At 33.9% G+C, this 19,855-nt stretch overlaps 1 protein-coding gene and 1 long non-coding RNA gene across 2 annotated transcripts; one reads left to right on the top strand and one right to left on the bottom strand.

Moving 5' to 3' along the window:
- Positions 1–3,680: 3,680 nt before the first annotated feature.
- LOC117927903 (serine carboxypeptidase-like 40) lies at positions 3,681–12,817 on the top strand. Its single transcript, XM_034847628.1, has 7 exons — positions 3,681–4,071; positions 6,731–6,838; positions 6,933–7,201; positions 11,239–11,499; positions 11,591–11,802; positions 12,044–12,149; positions 12,674–12,817. The coding sequence occupies exons 1-7, from the start codon at positions 3,681–3,683 to the stop codon at positions 12,815–12,817; spliced, it is 1,491 nt and encodes a 496-aa protein (XP_034703519.1).
- A 380-nt stretch (positions 12,818–13,197) lies between these two features.
- LOC117929275 lies at positions 13,198–14,292 on the bottom strand. The gene is made up of 4 exons (XR_004653726.1): positions 14,010–14,292; positions 13,673–13,735; positions 13,482–13,562; positions 13,198–13,366 (listed from the first exon to the last, which is right to left on the bottom strand). It is a non-coding gene; the product is annotated as an uncharacterized LOC117929275 (long non-coding RNA).
- Positions 14,293–19,855: the final 5,563 nt, after the last annotated feature.

The raw sequence follows: 19,855 nt of genomic DNA, 5'->3' as shown, positions 1-19,855 counted from the left end.
GGTTGCACGGCATTCATTCATGTGTATCCTCAAAATCGTAGCAAATTTGCTCCTCGAGCGAATAAGTGCATTTTCCTAGGGTATTCTCCAACCCAAAAAGGGTACAAATGCTATTCTCCAACCAACAAAAGATTTTACACCACCATGGACGTCTCTTTCTTTGAACATGTATTCTTCTATCCCAAATCTCATGTTCAGGGGGAGAGCATGAATGAACATCAAGTTTGGGAGTCTCTTCTTGAGGGTGTACCTTCTTTTCACTCAGAGTCACCAAATCCTTTTCAATTCGTGCCCACTGAGTTGTCCACACCCATACCGTCATCAGTCCAGCCATCTCCTATGACCATCCAGTCTCCCATGCCTATTCAACCTATAGCCCCACAACTTGCTAATGAGAACTTACAAGTTTACATCAGGAGGAGGAAAAGACAGGAATTAGAGCACGGATCACAGTCAACATGTGGCCAATATATTGACTCCAATTCAAGTCTTCCTGAAGAGAACATAGGTGAGGATAGGGCTGGAGAGGTGTTAATTCCCAGCATTGATGATTCTACTCTGCCGATTGCATTGAGGAAGGGTGTTAGGAGATGTACAGATCACCCAATTGGGAATTATGTTACATATGAAGGGCTATCACCATCTTACAGAGCATTTGCTATTTCTCTTGATGATACTCAGGTTCCCAACACAATACAAGAGGCATTAAAAATTTCAGAATGGAAGAAGGCAGTACAAGATGAGATTGATGCACTTGAGAAGAATGGGACGTGGACTATCACAGATTTGCCGGTTGGGAAGAGGCCCGTGGGGTGCAAGTGGATTTTCACCATAAAATACAAAGCAGATGGATCAGTCGAGAGATTCAAGGCTCGTTTGGTAGCTAGAGGGTTTACGCAATCCTATGGGATAGACTATCAGGAGACTTTTGCTCCTGTTGCAAAACTGAACACTATCAGGATTCTTCTCTCATTGGCTGTCAATCAAGATTGGTGCTTGCAACAACTGGACATAAAAAATGCGTTTCTAAATGGTGACCTAGAAGAGGAAGTCTACATGGAAATACCACCTGGTTTCGAAGGAAGTATGGCAAAGAATCAGGTTTGCAAACTCCAAAAATCCTTGTACGGCCTTAAACAATCTCCCCGAGCCTGGTTTGATAGATTCACAAAAGCAGTCCTGAAGCTGGGCTACAAACAAGGTCAGGCTGATCATACTCTATTTGTCAAGAAGTCTCATGCCGGGAAAATGGCCATATTGATAGTCTATGTTGATGATATTATTCTATCTGGGAATGATATGGAGGAATTACAGAATTTGAAGATGTATTTGTCAAAGGAGTTTGAAGTTAAAGACCTTGGAAATTTGAAATATTTCCTTGGTATGGAAGTGGCTAGATCAAGGAAGGGAATTGTAGTCTCTCAAAGAAAATACATACTCGATCTTCTTAAGGAGACCGGTATGCTTGGATGCAAACCAATTGATACTCCTATGGATAGTCAGAAGAAACTTGGTATCGAGAAAGAAAGTACACCGGTAGATAGGGGGAGATATCAGCGGCTCGTCGGACGCTTGATTTATCTCTCACACACTCGGCCAGATATTGGCTTTGCAGTGAGTGCTGTAAGTCAATTCATGCACAGCCCCACTGAGGAACACATGGAAGCAGTCTACAGGATTCTTAGATATTTAAAAATGACACCAGGGAAAGGTCTATTCTTCAGAAAGACAGAGAACCGTGACACTGAAGTATACTCAGATGCGGATTGGGCAGGAAACATCATTGACAGGCGGTCCACTTCTGGATATTGTTCTTTTGTTTGGGGAAATCTTGTTACCTGGAGGAGTAAGAAGCAATCCGTTGTAGCCAGAAGTAGTGCAGAAGCTGAGTACAGAGCTCTTGCACAGGGAATCTGTGAAGGGATTTGGATAAAAAGGGTTCTTAGTGAACTGGGGCAAACGAGTTCATCTCCAATTCTGATGATGTGTGATAATCAGGCAGCTATAAGCATAGCAAAGAACCCCGTGCATCATGACAGGACCAAGCACGTTGAGATTGACAGACACTTCATCACAGAGAAGGTGACTAGTGAGACGGTTAGATTGAACTATGTTCCTACCAAGCACCAAACCGCAGACATCCTCACCAAAGCTTTACCTAGGCCTAACTTTGAAGACTTAACTTGCAAGCTGGGATTATATGATATATATTCTCCAGCTTGAGGGGGAGTGTTGAAATTTGGCATTCAAAGTTAGGGTTTTTTAATTTAGGAAAGTATTTTAGGAATAAAGAAGGAGAGATCATTTAGGATGATTCAGTTTCCTAATTTTAGGAGAGAATCAAGCTAGATTGATTTTTCTTATTCAATCAGTTGTGTATATATATGTGTATGGTGTGTACCTAAAGAATCAATAAAGGAATTCAGAAATTCTCCATTACTTAATATTTAAATTCATTTTTAATTTTAAGTTATAATATTAAGTTATTTTACGAAATATACTTAATTTATTTAATAATTTAAATTAAGTTATTAAGTCATTAAGTTAATTTACCAAACAACCTTAGTGTTCAAAATAACTTAATTATTGAAAAAAATGAAGAGGACCATTAAGTTTATTATTCTAATATGGTAACCAATTTTTTTTAATCTTAAATAATAAATTTAATTCAAATTAAACTCTTTTATATAGAATAATAAAAACAATATTTTTATTAAACAAGTATTTCAATACACTTACCAAGAGTACTATGATAACAAAAATTAAATATTTCTATAATAACTAATAATTTCTTAAAATTATTATTTGATTAATTAAGCATAATAATAACCATAAATGGTTCTAATAACTTTTTATAAGAAGCATAATTTCATTACTTAACTCCCATTATTGTGCAAAATGCAAATATGAAAGGAAACTTGTGAACCGGAATAAGCTTGGCATCATTCCTTATTACACTTTGATTTATTTTCTTTTTTTTAAAAAAAAAAGTTTTTGGAGTAAAAATAGAAAATATGAATTATTTTAACTTTTTAGTTACACATCTAAATTTGGATAGAAACTTGTGAACTAGAATAAGCTTGGTATCATTCCTTATCAGAGTTTGATTTATTTCCCTTTTTTTATAAAAAAAAAAATTGTTTTTGGAGTAAAAATAAAAAATATGAATTATTTTAACTTTTTAGTTACACATCTAAATTAGGATAGAAACTTGTAAATCGGAATAAGGTTAGTATCATTCCTTATCAGAGTTTGATTTATTTACCTTTTTAAAACAAATTGTTTTTGGAGTAAAAATAGAAAATATGAATTATTTTAACTTTTTAGTTACCCATCTAAATTAGGATATATCAACTAAATAAGATAAAAATAAAATTTCCTCTAAAATTTTATCCTATTTTTTCTTTTTTATTTCTAAACTTTTGTTTGTTTTTATTTCCTGGTATCTTTGAATTTTTTAAAAAAAAAAACTAAAAATTGCATGTGGACAAACCAATAATCCCAGTTCAACCATCCAAAGGAACACATAGATTAATACGTTCATACAATTGGGACATTCAAAGGAAGCATTTTGTTAATACCAATGTTGTATATATATATATATATATCCAAAACCTCAATTAACCTTTCCTCGTCTCTCACTTTCTGATTGGAGAGAAAGAAAGTAAGAGAAAACAATGATGGGCAACAAGTCTTGTTGTTGGTTTGTCTTCTTCTTCATCATCATTTTTTCAAGCTTTGTGGCACAAAGCCATGGCAGGATCAGGAAGCAGACAGAGCTACTGAACATTCTCCGAAAGGCCAAGATGCAAGAAAATTCAGGCATAGACACCAGCCTTTTTGAAGTGAATGAAATTGAATCTGAAGCTGAGAGTTATAAGATTCTTCCACAGAAGGGAATGAAGGAGAAAGACAGGATTGAGAGGTTGCCTGGACAACCTCATGTTGGGTTCAGCCAGTATGGTGGGTATGTCACCATTGATGAATCCAAGGGTGAAGCTCTTTACTATTACTTTGTTGAAGCACCAACTTCTAAGGAGTATTTGCCTCTTCTTCTCTGGCTTAATGGTGGTATTTATCTATATTCAGTTCTCAGTCTCATTCTTCTTTTCTTTAACTTCTGTTTTGATATGAATTTTTGTTCTTGTTGTTCGTTGAATTCATGGTTGAATTGATGGTGTGTTTTTCTTCTATCGTGAGAGTTGGACATGAAGATTTCCCATTCTGAAAAAAATTGTTGAAAAGTTTTCCAATATTACCTTTTGAGTTCAAGCTTTAATATTTTTTTATTAGGATATATATTTTATAAACAACTTTTCTATTGTTTTATTTATTTTGAGATTTTCTTATAGCAATTTTTTTAAAATTACATAATCATCTAATTTCGTGTATGGAATATTATTATGTAAATATAGAAAGAAATTTTGATCCAAAGAGTAAGGGGTGATATTTTTTTTAGTTTTTTGTTGAAAATAATTTGATTTTGACTTTATGTTTGTTTTTCTATTTTTTTCATGACTTATTATAAACTTTTGGTTGAATAGAAAAAACAAAAATATTTTAATTTTAATTTCTATTTAGAATGAAATACTATTTAGTTCTAACTTCTATTTAGAATGAAGTACAAAAAAACAAACACTACTTAAGCCTTTTGGAGTTAATTAGGGTTTAGAAAGAGGAAGTCTGGTGTAATCAAAGTTTGAAATATCGATAAACACGATCGGGTGGATTTTAAATTTTACCAATATATCGAAAATATAGGTAGATATTTTGATAATGCTTATCAATTTTTTTTAAGAAAATATTAAGTTAAATTCATTTAATATATTTATATTCATTTATTTTAAAAATTAAAGACTATTTTTATTAAAACATGTTTTATTACATTTTAAATAAAAAATTAAATGGATTCACATAAAATATTTTATATAAGATTTAATTTCTAAAATTTTGTTACAAATTTATGATGACTTTTTTTTTTTTTGCTGTTAACATTAATTTATTTAAATAATTAAAATTATATTAATAATTTATTTTATCAAATTAATTTTAAATTAAAATTTTAGAAGTTTATTAATTTTTTTATATTTTAGTAATTTTTGAATAAATTCATATTTTTAATATTTTAAAATAAAAATATTTAAAATTAAATAAAATTAAAAGAATAAATATAAAAAAAATTAAAGTAAAGTGATAGTAATTTTTAAAAATAGGATTAATGAGATAAATATGAAAAATAATTAAAAATAAAAGGATAATATAAAATAAAGGGGTGATATAAATTTAAAATAAAAGATAAATTGGAAAAAATAATTAAAAAACACATAAATTTTATAAAAAAAAAAAATGGGTTTTTTGAAAAAAATCATCAATTGCCCATTGGCAAAATATCGCTAAAATCTCCGTTTTTTGGGCTATTTTTTACCCAACCGATTAGTGGCCGATTTTATTTCGACCACCACTATAACCAATTTTTCATTAAAATTTTGACGATTTTTTCTGTTTTATTTTTTTATTTGTAAATCATGGGTGTAATTAGGGTCCTTTTGGACTTATTTCATACTGCATGTGCTTGTCAATTATATAAGAAGGCAAGTAAATTATTGATTTCTACTTCTGTGGGATTTTTATGAGTCATACATTTTACCTCAATTTTAAGCCTTATATGACTTCAGATGATGCCATGAACTGAATGTGTGGTTTAGTTATTTTAGAATGTTACCCATGATCATGACTAATACAATTTAAAGGAACATGTTGAGGAAAGTAATCATACCAAAGTTAAGTGACACATGGGTGGAAGGAAGATGGTTTATTATCATGTCATGTTTGGTACTTGCTCTTAAGAATCATGATAATGCTTGAAGCGATGATATGGTGAGTCATAACTATGAGAATGAATGGTCTTTAGTGTTCCTATTGTGTTGAAGAGGTTAATAATGCTTGATCTGATATGATTGAGTTGGTTCGAGGCATAATGGGACCTTCACGGATGTTTTATGCTGGTCTTGACAAGATCTAATGTAGCTCTCTCCAACTGTTCTTTGCAAGTGACTCAAGATTGCATGGTTCATTTGCTAGCACGATCATAGAGTTAATAATTGAGTGATAAGAGAGATGCATGACGATTTTGTGCCCACTATATGGGAGAGGGAAATGTTAGAACTTGGATTGTGTGATTAACCCAATGGGGTGCCTCTAATAGGCTTGATCCGATATTCTTTGAGTATTCTAATTAGGGTGGAACGTTAGCAAGTGTCTAACCTTCTAATATATTTTGGACTATCTATTTCAATTGATCTTATTGTCATCCTCATAGGGGATGAAGAGTATGAAAAACATGTTGCACTATGAGTAAAAAGCTTGTTGAATTATGGAAACATTATGACTACCCAGTACGTCGTAATCACAATTAGTAATAATCACACAACAATTCGTACTTGGAATACCATAAAGCTATTGCACAAGATCCCGAGAAACTAACTAGAAGTAATATACTATACTTCACATATACATACAAAACATATGCCCCTTTAATTTGTCTATGTAATCTTTACAAAGAAGTAGAAAAATAAGTTAAATAAATTTAAAGTGATATATAAAAATTATTTATTAACTTTAAAATTTTATTTTATTTTTTTACTCTTTTTCTTTATTTTTTTCTTATATTTTTTCTCAAATTTTATGGGAACAAACATAGCCCAAATATATGGATTACATGTTTCCTCAGGTCCTGGATGTTCTTCTCTGGGCGCTGGAGCAATGGCCGAACTCGGACCATTTCGGGTCCATAGTGATGGCAAAACTTTGTACAGAAATAGATTTGCATGGAATAAGGGTACAATTTTTTCTTCTTCACATCCAAATGTTTTATTTCTCAAAGATTCTGTGTCTTTTAATTTATTTATTTATTTTTATTTCTTTGATTTCAGCTGCAAATGTGTTGTTCTTGGAGACACCCAGTGGAGTAGGGTTCTCATACTCAAACATATCATACAATTATCGCGGAGACCGAAAAACAGCCGGTGCAAACTATGCCTTTCTAGTGAATTGGCTGGAGAGATTTCCTGAGTACAAGAGGAGGGATTTCTACATTGCTGGTGAAAGCTATGCCGGGCATTTTGTTCCTCAGCTTGCCCATGTTATTCTTCATCATAACAAGAAGGCTAATAGAACCATTATCAACCTCAAAGGGATCACTGTAAGCATATATATTTCTAATTCTCCTCATTTATGAACACATAAACACACACACACACACCAATGATGGGAGATAATCTCGGGCAAATAATTGAAGTTCAATGTCCGTACTTTCTTTTTCCAAAATGGAGAAGTAATTGCATCCTAGATTCAAAACTCGATATGCACCCATGATAGGAGATAATCTCATGTAAGAGTCAATGTCCATGCTTTCCTTTTCCAAAATGGAGGAGTAATTGCATCTTAAATTCAAAACGCAATACACAGCAATGATAGGAGATAATCTTAGGCAAGAGTCAATGTCCATGCTTTTTCCTTTTCCTATATGGAGGAGTAATTGCATCTTCAATACATACTAATGATAGGAGATAATCTCAGGCAAAAGTCAATGTCCCTACTTTCTTTTTTCAAAATGGAGAAGTAATTGGTCTTAGATTCAAAACTCAATACACACCAATGATAGGAGATAATCTAAGTAGATAATTGAAGTGTGAAGCCAATGTCCATGCTTTCGTTTTCCAAAATGGAGAAGTAATTATGTCTTAGTTTCAAAACTCAATACACACCAATGATAGGAGATAATTTTAGGTAAATAATTGAAGTGTAGAGTCAATATCCCTGCTTTCTTTTTCCAAAATGGAGAAGTAATTGCACCTTAGACTCAAAAACTTAATATGAGTTTGTCGTTTCTTCTTAATGAAGACGTGCAATCCACACTTCATCACAGAAGAACTATTATGCATATGATTTAGGCACCTTATCTTAAATTTAAGGTATTATTTGTTTTTTTTTTTTAACTTTTTGTTGAAAATAATTTGCTTTTAAATTCTAGATAATTTGTTTTTCATTTTTTGATGACTTATAACTTATTGCTTAATTTTTTCTGGTTGAATAAAACAAATTAAAATATTTAGTTTTTCTTAATAGTAAAAATGAATTTCCATGATAAAAGTGAACTTGTTGGTTTTTTTATTTTATTTATTAATATTTAATAGAAATAATATATTAAAAAAAAAAAACTTAATACTCAACACTATTTATTTTTAAGTTTTATTTAGAATTAAATAAAAAACACAAACACAACCTAAATTAATAGACTTTAAATGAAATTAAACTTTTAATAGAATTTATTGCTATTAAGTATTAAATTATTTACTTTTAAGTCAAGAATTAAAATAAATTTTCAAAAATGAATTTGATTTTTTTTTAAATAAAAAAATTAAGTTTGTATGTTATAGAAATTAAATGTTTAAAAAGTGAATTACCGTAGCTAAACTGAACATGTTGGTTTCGTTATTTACTAATATTTAATAAAAACAATATATATATATATATATATATATATATATATATATATATATATATAACTTAATACTTAACTATATTAAACATTATTTAATTTTAAGTTTTATTTAAAATTAAATAAAAAAACACCACCTAAATTAATAGATCTTAAATAAGCTTAAACTTTTAATAACATTTCATGTTATTAAGTATTGAATTATTTACTTTAAGTCAATAATTAAAATAAATTTTCAAAAATGAATTTGATTTATTTTAATAAAAAATTAAATTTGTATGTTATAGAAATTAAATGTTCAAAAAGATAAAAGAAAAAAGAATTGACTTTTTAAAAAAAAATGTAAAATTTTTCATTGTTTTTCTATTAAGACCAGATTATCTTAAAGAAGTAACAAATTAAAAATAGAAACAGTTTTAAAAATGTTTTAAATCTTAAAACTTGATGTATGATCAAGACTTATGTAGGGAAAAAAAGAAAGGACCTTAATAATTGATACTTTCTTATAAGCATTGGGTGATTAATAATATATCGACCCAGGCTATCTCTCCCAAAAGGCAAATTATTCTTCGGGTTCTAAATTATTGATCTTAAAAATTATTTAGCAAAGGATGAATACGTATATCATTTGCCTTTGAAAGTTCTATGTTGTTGATCTTTGAAGCTATGTAGCACGGGTTACTAGCTGGTCGAACTAAGGTTGATTTAATTCACAACCAAGGAACATGCAATATATGTGAAAACTACTGATAGAACTCTTTTTCGAGATTACTAAAGATATAAAACCACCTACTTAGTTGGTCACAAAGTAAATTTATTAACTTTGAAAAGTAAATTCACGTATTTACGTGAACCAAAAGCCACTCTTTCTAAGGACTTTGATGGTGTTTGTTTTTCTACAGATTTTAGATTATTTGTTTCTAACTTTTTTTCCCCTAAATACAAAAAGGAACATGTTAATTTTTCTTTACTTTATAATACTTAATAGAAATAAAATATTAAAAAAATAAACAACTTAATTCTTAATATTATTAAATACTATTTAGTTTTAAGTTATATTTAAAATTAAGTCAAAAAAATAAACATCACCTTACTTTGATTAACTCCTATACTCTACTTTCATTCCTCGTGCTACTACTTCCTAAATACCTCAACTTCTTGCTAACATGATACGATTAACGACTAATCACTCTCAAGATTGAAAGTATTAAAAGAATTAAGGCTATTTGATAGAGTAATAGTAGTGTAAATCAATAAGTTCATCATCAAATAATGAATGAAAAGAAAAACATATATACATAGGCAAACCTTGAAAGGTTGGGCAGCGCTAGGAAGTCACTAAAAGAAAGGGTGAAATTATTATTTATTAAAATCATTAAAAAAAAAAGAAAAAAAAAGTTTCAATTACTCCTTATGATCGTTTACCTATGCTTCTTTAGGCGCTTGTACACTATGCCATTTTTCTCCTTGTTTTGCATGCAACTTTCTTTTAAATTTTCTGCTACTTTGTTAAAGCTTTTAATATTATATTCACTTTCTTTATTAGCGAACCATAATGTCCTAATTACATATTTATCATTTTTCTAAATAATTTTCTACAACTAGACTTTGAAGGACATATATAACTAGGGGTGAGGATTCACATTGGTGAGTTGTGTTAGGAAGTGTCCCAAATTCCTAATTAGTATAGATTCCTTTTGTGTAAAGAATATTATATAGAATATTTCTAGGTTGATATATTATTGTAATATTAGACTTCCTTATAGAATAAGGAAGGTTATTGGAAATATCTCTATAAATATTCTAGGTCATGAGGGAAAAAGAGATGAGATGGAGATGGACCTGTAGAGACTATACAAGGTGGATAGAGATGTGAGGAAGAACGGGAGGTACCCGGTGGAGCGAGATGACTCGTAGTAAGGTATGGATACAAGGAGTGGGGAAACATGGGATGTTTCGGGAACCTAATAGTTGTATCTGGTTCTGTCCTCTGTAATATTCTCTATTGTATAGTGGAATCATTATCTCTCATCCGTGGACGTAGGAATGGTTGGCCGAACCATGTTAAAATCTCGTGTACCTTATGTGTGATTATTTTATCTTTGTGTTCTTGTACTAACATTGTTGACATCAAAGCTTTCGTTGGCACTACAAGTTGTGTTTGTGTCATGTTAAAATTTAGGTATTCTACTACATAGTTCAACCCAAACCCAATACGAATAATAATCATGTCAAAAATATAAACTCAAATACTACCTAATTATCATATAAATAACACATCATGTAACCTATTTAACTTATTTAATAATTAAATCGTCTTATTTAATAATCAAGTCGAATTAGATCTCTTAGTATACAACTATATGATTGATGTCTCAACCAAACACATTTATAATTTAGTTGACCTATTTAATTAAAAATAAATTTAAATGAGTTAAATGGTTTAAAAATATAATTAGGTTAATAGTAAGGTAATATAAATGAGTCGATTCGGGTCAAATTCATGTCATGCAAATTGATCTATAAATTACCTATTTATTAAACAAGTCATTTAGGTTGACATGAATTTAACCTAAACTCGTTTATATTCAACCCAAACTCATGAAAAACATGTTGAGTTTGTATTATATTAGAGAATCGTATATACATAAATCTATGGAAGCACTTAGAATTGGACTAGTACTTTTATAGAACAAATTTTATTTTGATAAATGGTAATGCTCTTATGGAAAATGCAGATTGGAAATGCAGCAATCCATGATGAAACCGATTGGCTTGGAATGTACCAATACTTTGGGAGTCATGCTCTTGTTTCACCGAGAACTACACGCCAAATAGAGAAACACTGTGATTTCTCACCCGGAGTCACCAACCAGACCAAGGAGTGCAATGCCGCTTTTGAGAAAGTCGATCCTAATATTGCTTATATCGATCTCTACAACATTTACGGTCCAGTATGTCTCGATTCAAATCTCACAGCCAAGCCCAAAAAAGTTACAGTGAGTTTATACACACTTCAAACTTTATATATAAATACATTAAGGGAGTGAACTTAGCTTAATGGTACTTGTGAAATACTACTTGCTGCAGCCGTTGCAATTTGATCCATGCAGTTATGATTACGTGCATGCCTATCTAAATAGGCCTGATGTTCAAGAGGCCCTCCATGCTAATGTGACCAAGCTCAAGTATGACTGGGAAATTTGCAATAATGTTGTCTATAATTGGACAGATAGCGCCTGGTCTATCATTACCCTTCTCCACGAGTTCATGGAAAATGGGCTTCGTGTATGGGTATATAGGTAAATTCATCCCCTCGGGAATACGATTTACGTTGTTGGTCCAGTAATGCTCATTTGGATACACATTCTATTTTCTGTTTGTAAAATCGGAAAATATAAAAAATTTTCTATAAGATGTATAAAAACTCTTAAAAGTTTGTAAAGAAAAAGAAATGATTTTAAAAGTTGTTTAAGAAATTGAGATATCATACCATGTTGCTGAGTGCCACTGAATAGATTTTGTTATCTTTATGACTTGCAGTGGAGATGTTGATGGAAGAGTACCAGTGACATCAACATTGGCTTCTCTTGATAAGATGAGGCTCACTGTAAAGACTCCATGGCACCCTTGGTTCCTTCATGGGGAGGTATTCTTTTCCCCCTTTTTGTCGTCATCCACCAATGTTTTTATTGTCTCTCTCTTTCTTGTGCTTGTCTTTTGAACCATTGTAGACTCCAAAATCATCATACCATCCACCAAAAACCATAAAAGAAGGAACAAAGTTCACCAACAGAAGAAAGCTAGCTTCTGATATAGCTTTGGCTTAGAAAAGAGCCAACGCTTGTTCCTTCTGGTCCAACCAATGTTTTTGAGAGGATAAATTAAGGGTTCATTTGCATACAAAAAATCTCACAATGTACAGTTTCAAAGTGCCAGTAAAACTAGGACCCTTGATTCTTTAGGTAATTTTTTCATAACCCAGGCCTTTAAACCTCTGAAATCTGCAGAGAGCTGCATTCAAATCTCCCATTCAATTCCCACAACTGGATGACATATGGACCTTGTAAATTCTACCAAATTAATAGTATTTATGTACTAATTGTAAAAGAATGAAACATTATGGCATTAAATTCCGAAAGCTTAACAGTATTTTCCTTTTTTGTGTCACAGGTTGGTGGGTATACAGAAGTGTACAAGGGAGATCTAACATTCGCGACAGTAAGAGGAGCAGGGCACCAAGTGCCAAGTTTCCAGCCAAGGAGAGCTCTTTCACTTATCATTCACTTTCTTGCTGGCACACCTCTCCCCAATTGACTGGCTTCCTCAAGTCTTTCTCTATGGAGAAGTGAATAATGAGTGAAAGGATGCTAGTCATCTTCTTTCTCCTCAAAGCACCATTGTTTTATAAGTAGAAAATCCTGGATTTCTAGTCTTGGTAGAGTGACACATAGCCCTTCCTTTGACAAGTCTCAGTAGAGGTGAGTTTCTGGAGACCCACGATAAGAATTCAAGATCCCATGTCTTCAAATCCTAAATAAGTGGAGCTTTCTGTTTTCAGACCTTAAAATGATGAAATTTCAGAAAACTATATTTTCACGTATAAATATAAATGATTTAGTTGAAAAGAAGAAACTGACGGTGCCATCTTATTAGCAATTCAAACGGATGACTAATTGTTAATGACTACCAGTCAGCAAATGCAGTGTGTGCACGTCAATGGTTTTGATAAAGTGATGAAATTCTTTCCAGCTGTGGTAGCTACATTTTCAATCTTCTCAAACCAATCTGAATTCTCCTCAAATTACACAACTTTGGTAAGACCCCAGCCTTGAAGGAGACTTCCATAGCATCAAAAATTGATTCCTTCAATCATCATCAAAGAAAGAAAAGAAATAAAGTCTCGTGAGTTAGTAACTAAGAGAATAAATTATATCTGAAACATGACATACAAATGACATAGCTTTTAAACACATCTCACCTTAATTCAAAACATGGAACTGCATTTGGTTCTACTGACATGAGTTTGATCACTGTGATGTTCATGATACAATTCCGCAATCTCAAACATATAAAAGGACATAAATTAAGAAGGGAAAGAGCTTGTATGTGATTTCAATTTATGTTGCTATTTTAAATTGAATTTGGAAATAAGCAACCACTGATGCTTACATAGAATTGTGAGAGACAGCAACAAGAGGAACAAAGTTGGAAGAGAAAATTCCTGCAAAATTGCTGTCAAAAGGCACCCCTTGGTCAATTAAGAGTGAAGATCTAGCAGGAATTGTGAAGTAATTTGAATTATTGATAAAAAAAAAAGTATTTGTTTTGAGAAGGATGGTGTGAAAAGTGAACATGTATACAGACAGACCTTGACAAGGGAATGGAAGGTTTTGACAGAGCACATAAGCAAATCTCAACTTGTAGGCATTGGCCCATCAAGCCATCTGAACTTTAACAAAGAAAATCAAGGTCAGAGTTGTAGGATGCCAAAGCAGGGACTCATCACCTGAAAAGGAAACCACATTGGGATATTGATTGCAAGTGCGGAATGCTGCAGGAGAGATCAAGCTGTGGAGGCTCCACTCTGATCGAGGCACCCTGAGGTTCTTGCAATCTTCAATCTGTAATGATTTTAGGAAAGCCCTGGTAAACAGTGAAGTGGTGCAACTTTGGGATGGATGTGGTGATTCACAGCTGAGAGAAGGGCTTGAGAGCGGAGGGAAATTTCCATCCAAAAGGAACTGAGAATGAGCTTTCCTCTATCAACCTGTGTGCCAATGTTTAAAGGGCACTCAGGTTTCTGTTATGATTCTTTCTCTTTCCTTTTCCAACACATAATGCAAAAAAATTCAAATAGAATAAAATGGAAGTGGCCTTCTGCATATAACCATAAAATTGAAGATGTCTAATAAGAAAATATTTCAAGAGAAAAATTCAAGGTGCCTACGAAGTGTTTTAAAATATGAATAGGCGCACCATAGTAATGATGCGAGAGAAGGAAGTAAATCTCTGCAGACTAAGGAGAATCTATTCTGAGCTTGGAACTCATTCTAATTCAGCAGTACACTTCCATTCGAGGGATATATGAGCAACTATGAATGGGCTGATCCACATTTGGGGACTCAGGATTTCAGTTGCAGCTTCTTTCCTGTCATTCCTTCACATTAGAGTGGAATTTCCATTTACACTAAAAGTGAAAATGGCACAGAGCAGATGAAGAAGAGCTGTGAGTTGTAAATGGGAAGGTGTACCTGAAGCAGGTAAAGCAGCATTCCACATGAATTGATATAGTGGAATGCATGAATCAATAAAATATCTCAATGCGGGGGATGTGGGCAATCCTGGCCCAATCTTCTCCTTTCTCCTTCAAGCATCTTTTTCTTAGAATAGGACATTTCTTGATCTCGAGCCTTGAAAGTGTTGCAGGCAGTCCCTCATCTGGCAGAAAGGAATGGAGCTTGGGACAATCTGAGATCAATAGCTCTTTGAGAGAGTTGAGGTTTTGGAGACCCAGGAATGCCAGATTTTCCAAGTTCTGGAGTTCATTAACGGAAAGCCAGGTTAGACTCCTCGGAAGAGGTAGGCAGTCATTTTCTCGAAAGGAAACCACATCTGGACATGCACCAGAAATTCGGAATGCTTTAAGAGAGGTAAGCCTATGCAAACCCCAGTCAGATAGGCGGGTCTGGAGATTCTGGCAATATTCAATCCGAAGTGATGTTAGATTGGGGGCCAAACCTCCTTCTGGCAGGGACAAAAGGCTTGGACAGTAACGAACGTACAGATTTTGAAGAGATGTGAGATTTTGCATTTGAGGAGGCAGGGACTTAAGATTCTCGCAGTTTTCAATCCAGAGCTCTTTGAGGTTGGCGTTGGGCAAGCCATTTAGTGGGAAAAACTCGAGTCGAGGGCAACCAAGTATCTCCAGTTTAATGAGATGCGTGAGGCTGTCGAGGCACCCTTCTAGTGTTGTAAGATTTGGATAATTCCACATCTTCAAACATTCAAGTGCTTCATTATTGCACAACATCTGCCCTGAAATTGGCTCTAAAAGTTCGCAGTTCCAAATCTCAAGTTGCTTAAGAGAGGGGGGAAAGTTGTCCTGTGGGATGGTTTTGAGAGATGGACATCTATTTATCTTCAAGACTTCAAGATGCGAAATGCTTCTGGTGCCGCTGCCGCTGCCACTGCTACTAGCTTGCATTATTGTATCCCGTAGAGTCTTTAAATTTGTACAAACTCCTATCTTCAGTTGAAGTGTGCTGGGTAACTCATCTGGAAAACAAACCAGAGGTGGACAATTCCACACGTGCAACCTTTCCAGGAAATGCAAATTGCCGTTGTATCTTCCATGCGGTAGCAGCTTCAGACCCTCACAATCATTTAGCACAAGAACTCTTAACGTGGGCGGCAAACCCGTTTCTGGAAATGACACGAGATTTGGGCAGTGGCCAATTCTCAGCTCTTTAAGAGATTTGAGGCGCTTAAATCCCTTTGGCAGCTCTTCCAGGCTGGCACAATTGTATGTTTCCCAATATTCAAGTTCCAAAGGGAGCCATTCACCTATCCTTGCAAGCTTTGGAATTGCCTCAATTCGTAACTTGGTGAGTGCGTTGAGTGAGTGGAGGTAAATGTGAAGCCCTCTCCTCAACCCCATAATATCAGTTACATTTAATTCACGAAGGAAAGGAAACTCGAAACGTAGGAGTGTATGTGGGCATTCACGAACATCAAGCTTTACAATGGAAGGAAGGCAAGAATGAATTAATTCAGAGTGTAACAAGGGGCATTGCGATATCTTCAGTTCAACAAGGCTAGGAAATAGTGTTTGAACTTCTGCATCACTATTGCTAAGAGGAAACCAAAATTCCCAAATGTTAGAGATTCCAAGGATGGAAAAGGCTTGAAAGAAGTAGACACCTCCCCATAAAACGCATCATCCACTATTCCTACTTTATACATGCTTGAGATGTGTAAGACTTTAAGTGAGGTTAGTCGCCCAAGAGGTGGTAATGTTCTGCAATTTCGGCAATCACTGAGACTTAGTTGCACCATTGATGAAAATGAGGGATCTCCTATCCAAGAAGGGAATTTGAATCCCCATTACCATTGAACGGTGAGCTTTTTCAGATTTTGATGAGGTACGGTTTCAGCATCTCAGTTAATGTTTCATTTTGTGCATCCACATAACCCAATTCCATTGTTAAGTCCTCAATCTTGTGTCTATTCTTCAACTTTGCATCCATTACCTCTTTCATATTCACCATATTCTGCAACCCCAAATTGGACAGCTTCCCTAGAAGTTGAGACAAATTCCCCAAATCCCGTATTCTCAACCCACTGCCTTTACTAACAATAAACTTTGACAATGTTTGTAAGGATCCTAGTTTACATATTTGGGAAGGCATCTCCTCTAACTCATCAGTATCAATAAGATCAAGATGCCGAAGGTTGATTAAGTTCCCAATGCCTATCTCGCCTTGGATGCACTCTGTAAGCGAGATATGTACAACTTGGGTTTTGAATAAATTCCTCCAAAATGATGTATGAAAAAAACTCCCTGAAAAACTCTCTGAAAAATTCTTTGAAAAATTGGTATTCATGTATAGAGAGAAGGGTGACTTGCTTTTATAGGTCACTAACACGATCCCAATGAGAATCTACTTGTAATTAGAAGATGACACAAAGTGGAAGGGGAATCTTGAAAAGACTCTTGCATCCACGTAATATTAATGTTTATAAATTATAAAGATAGCAAACTGATTCAAGTAGCCATTTAATTAATGTGTATGAAAAATTAAGATACCTTAAACGCTTCAAATCACCAAGCGAATTTGGTAGCTCATATATCCGATGACCACTCAAAGATAGCACCCATAAGCATCTCATTTTCATTAAAAGATCATGCAACACCTTAGTGGATATGTAGCAACCCGAATTCATATCCGATGCATGAATTGGTAATGCAAGAAATGTTCTCAAATACTTAGCTTTACGAACGGGTTCAAAATTTTCAAAGATTTCATACATATGACGGGTGAATGATGAATGACGAACCTTTTCAGAAATGGCATGCCTCACATTATTGTCAGGCTGATCCTCTGAGTGGAAGCATATTTCAGCAGCAACAGATTGAGCCAAGTCGTTGAGGAGATCATGCATGGTGAACTTTGATACATTGCTACTTGATGGCTGGAAAAGTGATCTTGATAACAACTCACAAAAGTATTCACGACCTAAATCTTCCATTTGCTTATTTCCAGTAGGTTGTTCCAGTAAACCCTCTGCCATCCATATAAGGAGCAACTCATCCTTATCAAATTCATAACCCTTGGGAAATACTGAGCAATAACTGAAACACTGCTTCAAGTGGGGAGGAAGATGGTGATAGCCAAGCTTTAGAGCTGGAAGAATGCCACACTCCTTTTTTGGCAAATCCCAGATGTTGCTGCCTAATATCTCTGCCCATTCCTCGCAATTTGATTTAGTGCGCAACAGACCCCCGAGGGCCTTTGCTGCCAAAGGCAAACCTTTACACTTTCTTACAATTTTCTCACCAATTACTCGCAGGTGTGGATGGTTATCGAAGTTTCTTGTTCCCAATGCATGGTGGGTAAGTATAGGTAGGCAATCATCATCGGGCAACTCTTGCAAAGCCTCCAATTATTGATGTAACCCGTTGACTACGAGTTGTTCCAATAAGTTTACTGCCTCTTGCACCTGCTCTTAAAGGAGAGCGAAAGAGATCCCATGTAGCATAGTCCTCTTCCCAAACATCATCTAACACCAGCAGAAATTTCTTCCCGGCCAAGTTCTCTTTGAGTGATACTTGAAGTAAATTTAGATCATCCACATCCCGAAAACTAGAAGCGATAGACTGCAGAATTGTTTTGGTTACTCTCATAACATCAAAATCATAGGTCACAGAAATCCAAACTCTCGGATCAAAATGCTTTTTCACCTCACCATCATTGAATGCCAACTGAGCGAGAGCAGTCTTGCCAACACCTGGCATACCACAGATTTCATTTTCATTTGCTTCATCATTTCGCAACCGGTTAAGAATTGCCCTTTTATCGTCGCCCCTGCCATAAACACGAGGGGCATCTACCAGAGAAGTCGTTGGCAGTACTGTTTCTCTTGCATTGGAGCTTCCTCCAGCATTCCTTAGCAATCTTAGACCTCCTATTTGGTTTGCAATCTCTTGCACTCTGTTGGTGATCTTCTCTATCTTGGATCCCATCCTAACACTAAACATCAAAGCGGTTGTATTCAAAGAAATAGGAAAACAAGCAGGGATGGGAGCTCGTACAGCCGTACTACTTGTGGTAGCTTCAGATCCATCGGCCATCAGCTTCCGTCGCAAGGCTTCGGTGGCGATGGCATCCAGTAAGTCATCCATGTCATAAGCCAAATCTCTAACATCCTCCAGCCACAATTTCACAGCTGACGCCGTTACTTGTTTCTCCTCCGCATCACTGAGCACTGCCTGAACTATCAGCAACGTTTTCTTCAGGTTCCTCTCGGCCAACAAAGTCGAAGAATTCAGTTGAAGCCAACTTGTTAAACATTACGTTTATGAATGCAGTGAGAAAGATCTCTCCCACAACCATTGTTCTCTTTGTAGAAAGGGGGAATCAGGAATAGGTGAAGAGGCAACCGAAGTTATATTAGAAGGGTCGGTTTCTTTCTCCCGAGATCTCAATACTGCTTATATCGAAGAAGTCTAAGCTGACAATATACTAAAATGAAATATTTTTAGGTTATGTTGGATTATGGAAAAATAGTAAAAAAAAAAAAAATGGTAAAGAAAATAATTTTTTTTTCCTTGTTTTATAAAATTTTTTAAAGAAAATGAAATGTAATTAAAATTTGTTAAAAATTTATATATTTTCAAATTAGTTAATCCTTATACGAATGAGTTAAAATAAATGAAATGAATTTGAAGTAACATATTTTTAAATTTATTTTTCATTTTTTATTATTTTTTCTCTTTTTATTTTTTAATTATGTTTGATTTTAAGAAAATACAAAACAAGAAAAAAAAATACTTAAAAAATGTCTTTATTTTATTTGATAATTCTACGAAAAATATAGAAAAAAATAAAATATAATTAAAATTAGTTTCCTTGTAGGTGGCTGCCTCTGCCATCTTCCTCCATGTTCTTTCCATTCAGCCATATATGCTAGTTTAATGGTAAACATTTGACTAAATGTAATCCCGTTACATATATTTCTTTTACTTTATTTAATGCAATAAAAAAATATAAAAAAATTCTAATTATTGCCAAAAATAACAGTGCATTTTTTTAAAAAAAATAAAGTGTATTTAAGTTCATATTTTGTAATTAT

Source organism: Vitis riparia, chromosome 13 (assembly GCF_004353265.1).
Source record: "Vitis riparia cultivar Riparia Gloire de Montpellier isolate 1030 chromosome 13, EGFV_Vit.rip_1.0, whole genome shotgun sequence".
NCBI classification, from domain to species: domain Eukaryota; kingdom Viridiplantae; phylum Streptophyta; class Magnoliopsida; order Vitales; family Vitaceae; genus Vitis; species Vitis riparia.
Note: the sequence above shows the minus strand (reverse complement) of the source record. Positions and strands in the feature narration are given on the sequence as shown.